This window comes from Chiloscyllium plagiosum, chromosome 30, assembly GCF_004010195.1.
Source record: "Chiloscyllium plagiosum isolate BGI_BamShark_2017 chromosome 30, ASM401019v2, whole genome shotgun sequence".
NCBI lineage: Eukaryota > Metazoa > Chordata > Chondrichthyes > Orectolobiformes > Hemiscylliidae > Chiloscyllium > Chiloscyllium plagiosum.
This window is the reverse complement of record NC_057739.1, coordinates 43562829-43570579: the sequence shown is the minus strand read 5'-3', so window position 1 is coordinate 43570579 and position 7751 is coordinate 43562829. Positions and strand designations below refer to the sequence as shown.

The 7751-nt window shown below is 49.4% G+C and overlaps 1 protein-coding gene across 1 annotated transcript in view; it reads left to right on the top strand.

Moving 5' to 3' along the window:
- The first annotated feature begins 595 nt into the window (after positions 1-595).
- The window catches only part of LOC122564977 (allograft inflammatory factor 1-like), an 11455-nt gene continuing 4299 nt past the window's right edge, over positions 596-7751 (top strand). The window contains exon 1 of the mRNA XM_043720554.1: positions 596-758. Coding sequence (XP_043576489.1) covers positions 601-758 — 158 coding nt within the window. The 5' untranslated portion in view covers positions 596-600. The remainder of the gene's footprint in view (positions 759-7751) is intronic.

The following is a 7751-nucleotide window of genomic DNA, read 5'->3' as shown; positions in this document are numbered from 1 at the left end:
GAGAAACCTGTTTACCCAGAGAGCAGTGAGAATGGGGAGTGGGCAACCACTGGGAGTGGTCAGGGTGACGGGTTTTGATGCCTTATTGGGCGGGGGAGCTGGATAAACCGAGGAGGGAGAGAGGGATGGAAGGATAGGGTCAGGGTCATCTTGCCCTATTGCAGGAGGTTCGTATGAAGCCTTGGATGGACTGAATGGCCTGTTTCTGTGGCTGGCATGTTTTCCAAAAGGAATTGCTTCTGGAGGGAGGGGGTGGTCCCCGTGTCCCCACTTGTTTCGGCCAATGAACCCCCTTTAAATATGGAAGTTGGGAGCCCATGACCTAAATCTGGGGCAATGGGAAAGGCCAAAGTGGAGGGAGCGTAAATCATTAACCTGTGATTCATGTGACCGTTCCCCCCACTCCCAGGGGGAAAAGGTACCTCCAGGAACTATGTCAATACGATGAGTGGAGACAACATCTCCAGGGTCAAGTCAATGTTGGGGTTAGCATCGGTGTTAAGCAGAAGGGCTGATTGGCCTCTTTAACCCCCTTGTGGGAGGTTGGCCAGTGATACTGTTCTCAAATGTCTTCATTGTGGCCTGTCCCATTCAGATCTGATGAGTCTGAAACAGATGCTGGAGAAACTGGGAGTGCCGAAGACTCACCTGGAGGTGAAGAAGCTGATAGCTGAGGTGACAGGGGGCAGCAGCGAGACCATCTCCTACCGGCACTTTGTCACCATGATGCTTGGCAAACGTTCAGCCATCCTCCGAATGTGAGTATTCTCCAGAGTGTAGCTGGGGTGTGGAATGCGCTGCCTGCAACAGTGGGACACCCGCCAACTCTAGGGGCATTGAAATGGTCATTGGATAGGCACATGGACGAGAATGGAATGGTGTCAGTTAGATGGGCTTCAGATTGGTTCCACAGGGCGGCACAACATCGAGGGCCGAAGGGCCTGTACTGCGCTGGAACGTTCTATGTTCGATGTTCTTCATTCTCCAAAGAGGAGTGACAGTGGACCCCATCTTTTTCTCTCTCCACGGAGCTGAGTTGCTCCTGCACTTTTGTTTCAGATTTCCAGCATCAGCTGTTCTTGGTTCTATCCCTTGTTTTTATCTTGGAATTCCCTAGTTTTAGTCTCCCCCTTTGGATCACTGGAAGGAGCAGCGCTCCGAAAGCTTGTGGTTTCAAATAAACCTGCTGGACTATCACCTGGTGCGGGGTGACTTCTAACCTTGTACCCCCCAGTCCAAGCCCAGCACCTCCACACCTTGGTCTCCCCACGAGGGGAAGCTTCTTTTCAGCACCCGCCCTGGCACATCCCCCCCTCCCCGGGATGTTACACACTTCAGTAAGATCACACTCAGTCCTCGCAGTCCCACAGGATTGAGGCCCAACCTTCCCTTGTGTGATAACCCCTTTCACCCCAGGAATCCACTCGGTCACTCTTTATAGAACCCCTCCACTGTGGAAACAGGCCATTTGGCCCAACAAGTCCACACTGACCCATTCCCCTACCCTATTACTGTACATTTCCCCTGACTAATACCCCTAACCTGCAAATCCCTGAACATTATGGGCCATTTAGCATGGTCAATCCACCCTAACCTGCACATTTTTGGACTGTGGGAGGAAACCCACGCAGACACGGGGAGAATGTGCAAACTCCACACAGACAGTCACCCGAGGCTGGAATTGAACCTGGGACCCTGGTCCTGTGAGGCAGCAGTGCTAACCACTGAGCCACCACGGGTCCTTTCTTGAACAAAAGAGACCGCGGTACTCCACTTTCACATCCATCCGATGGCACTAAACCCCTGCCCCCTCAGTTCTCCCAACTTTCCCCTTTGCTGTTAATGTCCTCAACCAGTAACCTCAGTGACCGTTCCCTTTTAAGGGGTTTGATTGGTTGGACGATCAGAGGGGTTTCTGTTTGTATACAGCAGGGGTGCGTAACCAACACTGTCCAGACCAACGGGGACAAAGTGGGGGAGGAACTTCCTGACTCCGACGGTGACGAATCCTTGGAATTCTTTCCTCCAGAGGGTCCTGCAGATGTGATCTCACTCGTGGAGACAGTAAGGACTGCAGGCGCTGGATGTAACAGTCAGTACATGTGGGGTTGGAAAAGCACAGTGGGTCAGGCAACAGCCGAGGAGCAGGAACGTCACCGTTTTGGGCTGATTCGGCTATTCCTGCTCCTCGGATGCTGTCCGATCTGCAGTGCTTTTCCAGCCTCACATCTATTGACTGAGATCGCACTCAGTTCAATTGTAACAAGGTACCTCTGGTTTTGATAACAGCTTGTACAATCTCAGCAGCTTCTGCAGAGGGAGGAGGAGCAGAGCTTAGAGTCCGAAATGACTCAGATCTCCAGCGTTCCTCCTTCCCTCCAACGATACTTTCCTCCCCCGCTCTCAGATTCTATCCCTCCCGTGATGGACAGCAGCATCCCACTCACCTCCTCGATCACTTCTGCGTGTACTCCCTCAATGTGACTCATGTCACAGCACCTCAAACACCCCACAATCTCTCTCGAATCACAAAACACTCTGCCCTTTGTCCGGCCAAAGTGGACAAGTCCACGGTTTCCTGCCTTCCAAATGTTTGCTCATTCACTTAGTCCCCCTGGCTATCCCTGTACGGGCAGTGATAGCCCAGGACTGGGTTATCGCTCAGCTGAAGATCAACTTCAGATGTGACTGTTACGATAAATGGCAGAACCGCTGAGGGGCGTTGTCGAACAGAGGGATCTGGGTGGACAGGCCCACACATCCCTGAAAGTGGCAACACAGGAGGATACGGTGGTCAATAAGACACAGTACACGCGGCTTCATTGGCCCCGGAGTCAAATATAAACGTTGGCAACTTCTGTTCCAGCCCCATTGGAATATTTCAGGCAACATTTGGAACATTGCGTGCAGCTCTGTCTGCCACACAACCAGAAGGATGTGGATGCTTTGGAGAGGGTGACGAGAAGGTTTACTGGGATACTGTCTGGTCTGGAAGGTTTGCTTCATGAGGAGAGGTTGGATAGACTCAATATTGTTCTCACTGGAAAGACAGAGAATAAGGGGGCGGCCCGACATAGGTCCACAAAATGGTGAGGCATAGAGAGAGTGGATAGTCAGAGGCTTTTTCCCGGGGTGGAAAGGTCAATTACAAGAGGGTACAGGTCGAAGGGGAGAGGGGGAAGGTTTAAGGGGTGTGGGGGAAGGTTAAGGGGAGAGGGTGGTAGGTGTCTAGAATGCACTGCCAGGGGAGATGGTAAAAGCTGATACAATAGCAACATTTAAGAGACATTTAAACAAATATATGAACAGGCAAGGAATAGAGGGATATGGACTATATACAAGTAAATAGGATTAGTTTGGAATGGCATCATGGTCGGCACATATGTAGTGAGCTGAAGGGGCTGTTCTTGTGCTGTACTGTTCCCTGTTCTGTGCTCTTGTCCATGGCATTTTGAAGCACATTGAAGAGATTGATTCTTGTTGCTGATGATATTCCATTTGTGGTGGAGGAGAATGCTGCATAGCTCAGTAATAGCCAGTCTACAGGCTTGTGAATTGGGGAGGCAGTGCTTTGTCAATAGGACGGCTGCCACTTAAAGAGATCCTGTGTCGTCAAAACAATATCTACCTCTTGTTGGGGCCTGGCCTGCCTCGCCCAGCAGTGGCCATTGTTCCGCACTGCCAGGAATGAAGCAGTACAAGCCCTCTAAATTCCTGGCAACTCTTGAGAAAGGGGTCTGCCAAGGGGAAAGGGGGAAGGTTTGAGGGGAGGGGGAAGGTTTAAGGGGAGGGGGGAAGGTTTAAGGGAGAGGAGCAGGGAATATGTTTCACACAGAGGGTGGTGGGTGCCTGGAACACACTGCTAGTGGAGGTGGTGGATGCAGGCACCGCTTAAAGAGTAACCTGAAAGAGACCGGAATGGGAGGTGAACAGCACATGGGCAGTCAGGAACAGAGCTAAATAAGGACTAGGAACCAGTGCACGCTTGGTGGGCCGAGCGGCCTGTTCCTGTGCTGTATTCTATTGTGTTATTATTAACCAAGAGGTTACCATCCTGGTAATGTTGTGGGAATCTGGGGTTCATATCCCACATTGGCAGCTGGTGGTGTAAGTTGAATTAGAGTCATTGAGATGTACAGCATAGAAACAGACCCTTCAACCCAACTCGTCCATACCGACCAGATACCCCAACCCAATCTAGTACCATTTGCCAGCACCCGGCCCATAATCCCTCCAAACCCTTCCTATTCATATACCCATCCAGATGCCTTTTAACTGTTGCAATTGTACCAGCCTCCACCAAATCCTCTGGCATACACGTACCACCCTCGGGGTGTGAAAAAGTTGCCCCTTAAGTCTCTTTTATATTTTTCCCCTCTCACCCTAAACCTATGCCCTCTAGTTCTGGACTCCCCGACCCCAGGGAAAAGAGTTTGTTCAAAAATAACTGGAACTAGGAGTCAATGATGATCATGAATCCATTGTTGGGAAAACCCACCTGGGTCACTAATGTCCTTTAGGGAAGGAAACTACCATCCTTACCCTGGTCTGGCCTACATGTGACTCCAGACCCACAGCAATGGGGTTGACTCTTAACTGCCCTCCGGGTAATTATGGATGGGCAATAAATGCTGGCTTGACCAGTGACGCCCTCATCCTGCAAGTGGATTAAAAATAAAGGTTACTTAGATCCTCTTCCCATCCTTTACTTTCCATCCAATCTTTGAATCATCACTAACTTCTCAAAACTTGCTAAAGTCATCAGTAAATTTCCCCATCACACACTTGCTGCCCATCTGAGGCAGGGGTATAGATTGCAAAAAGCTGAGGCCCCAGCACTGATCCCTGTGACACCCCGACATCACACCTTGCTAACCCCCAAATGGCCTCTTCAGTGCCTGATCTTGCTGATGACCCAATACACCATCCGTGTTGTTCTGATCTGTTGAAGTTTACGTTCAGTTCCAACAATCTGTGGTAAGAACGGAGCGTGGTCTGCTTACCTGACTGTATAGTGTCAGAGTTTGTCTGTGTTTACTCCGAACCAGACTGAGTGCAGATGGTCGTTGGAAACTCTTTGACACAACTCCACAACTCTACATTCCTGAAGAAGGGCTTATGCCCGAAACGTCGATTCTCCTGTTCCCTGGATGCTGCCTGACCTGCTGCGCTTTTCCAGCAACACATTTTCAGCACAACTCCACATCAAGAGAGGGTCTGGGTCTGGTTAAAATTCTAAAGACAGCTGTTTTATTCTGTCGAGCTTTCAGGTGAGAGGTTAAAGCAAGGCCTCAGCTGATGTTAGGCAGACATTGAGGATAAATTGGCCTGGTGGTATTATCCCTGGACTGTTAATCCAGAGACTCTGCTAATGTTTTGGGGACCCTGGTTCACAATCCCACCACACGAGATGGTGGAATTTAAATTCAGTAAAAGTCTGAAACTGAGAGTGCAATGATAACTGTGAATTTATTGTCAATTCTCTCACTGTGTTGACGTGCCACCCTTACCCTGGCCTGGCCTGGCCTACATGTAACTCCAGACCCACAATAATGGACAGAAACATCCTCATCCCATGAATGAGTTAATGAAGAAGAGGGACATACCCTCTGTCCTGAGGCCTGTATTTACCCCTCAGTCAACATCACTAAAAATGGTCATTGACATGTCACTGTTTGTGGGAGCTTGCTGTGTACAGATTGGTTTCAGAGAGAACAGCAGTGACTGCATTCAGATTGGGTGTCAGGACCAGGCAGAGGTCCGATGCTAATATTCCTGAGTTCAAATCCCACCATGGCAGATGTTAGGAGTCTAATGATGACTGTGATTATTGGAAAAACCCCATCTGGTTCACTAATGGGTGGCACAATGGTTAGCACTGCTGCCTCACAGTGCCAGAGACCGTCCTTGAGGGAAGGAAACTGCCATTCTTACCTGGTCTGGCCTACGTGTGACTCCAGACCCACAGCAATGGGGTTGACTCTTAACTGCCCTCTAGGCAATTAGGGATGGGCAATAAATACTGGCCGAGTCAGCGACACCCTCATCCCATGAATGAATTTAGGAAAAAAACCTCATCTGGTTCTCGAATGCCCATGAGGGAATGGAATTCTGCCATCCTTACCCATCTGTACCATGAGTCCAGACCAACAGCAAGGTGGTGGATGCTTAATTGCCCTCAGAAATGGCCGAGCAAGCCATTCCGTTCGAGGGCAATTAGGGACAGGCAACAAACATTGGCCTAGCCATGAATGAATTTACAAATTGCTGTAGATTGTGAAAGTGGCTATATAAATGCACATCTTTCTTACTGGCCCTATGTGAATGGCCAGTCAGGCCCACTATCAGCTGAGTGTAATATTTCCTCGAGTTGCTGAGGATTATTTACAGCAGAGTTCCGAACAGTTGATTTGCCGCCTCGGTTTGTCGCTAATGCAGCGCTAGATAAGATGGACTCACCTGTGCAGGTTAGGGGGGATTGGCCGCTGTTAAATAGTCCCATAGTGTCCCGGGATGCACAGGCCAGGTGGGTTAGCCATGGGAAATGCAGGGTTACACAGGTAATGGGGGCAGGTGTTGCCCGATGGGTCAGTGTGGACTCGATGGGCCGAATGGCCTGCTCCCACACTGTAGCGATGCTACAATATATGTAGCCACCGGTAAAAATAGAGAGAGAGAGAGAGAGAGAGGAAATAAAGCTGGAAATGCTCAAATAAAAGCTGAAAACAGCAGATGCTGGAACAGACCCAGAGAATGCTGGAGAACCTCAGCAGGACTTTGGAGAGGGAAACAGCGTTAATGTTGCAGAGTGATTTGGTTACGTTTCTGAATTTTCTTCCTTTAACCTACAATTTCCTGCATCTACCTCAGTCCACACCAAGTGTCACTGTGGTGGCCACTCACCCCGTGTGGAAAGTGAAAAGTATTTTTAATCGACCTGTTCAGAGTTACTAGCACACACCCCTGCAGCAGGCAGTTCTTGAACCCAGGCCTCCTGGTCCAGGGATATGGGCACTGCCACTGTGCCGTTCAAATTGAGTTGGATTAGCTTTATTGTCGCATGGAATCAAATCAATACAGTCAGAAGTTTCCAGTCACTGCATTACAGTACAAAGGTACCCAGGTTCAGATACTTAAGATCGAATTTTTAGGAAACAAAAACAAATTAGTGAAGTAAAGAAATAAATGGTCGATAAATAAATAGAGGGTGCTATCCACAGGCAGAGTGCCTGGGGCCTAGTGTGTTCTGTTTAATCAGGCCTTACCAGGGTTTGTACTATCCCACAGTTTGGGTCCTTGGGGTTAAGAGCAGAGTTTGGGAAGGTTTGGAAACTCTGAGGTGGGAAGGTGCTGTGGTTAGCAGTGAGCAAGTGACAAAGTGATGGGTCCACATTGAGACACAATGTGGTGGAGCTGGTGTTGGACTGGGCTGGAGAAAGTGAAAAATCACACAACACCAGGTTATAGCCCAACGGGTTGTAGTCCAGCAGCGCTCTGAAAGCCTGTACTTTCACATACATCTGTTGGACTATAACCTGGTGTTGTGTGATTTTTCACATCGAGACAGGCAGTGGTGAGAGGATTCTGTGTGGTTACCTCACGTGTGTGTGTGTGTTTGTGTGAGTCTGTGTGTGGGTGTGTGTGTGTGTTTATCTGTGTGTGTGTGTTTGTGTGTGTATCTGTGTGTGTCTGTGTGAGTCTGTGTGTGGGTGTGTGTGTGTGAGTCTGTGTGTGTGGTGTGTTTGTGTATG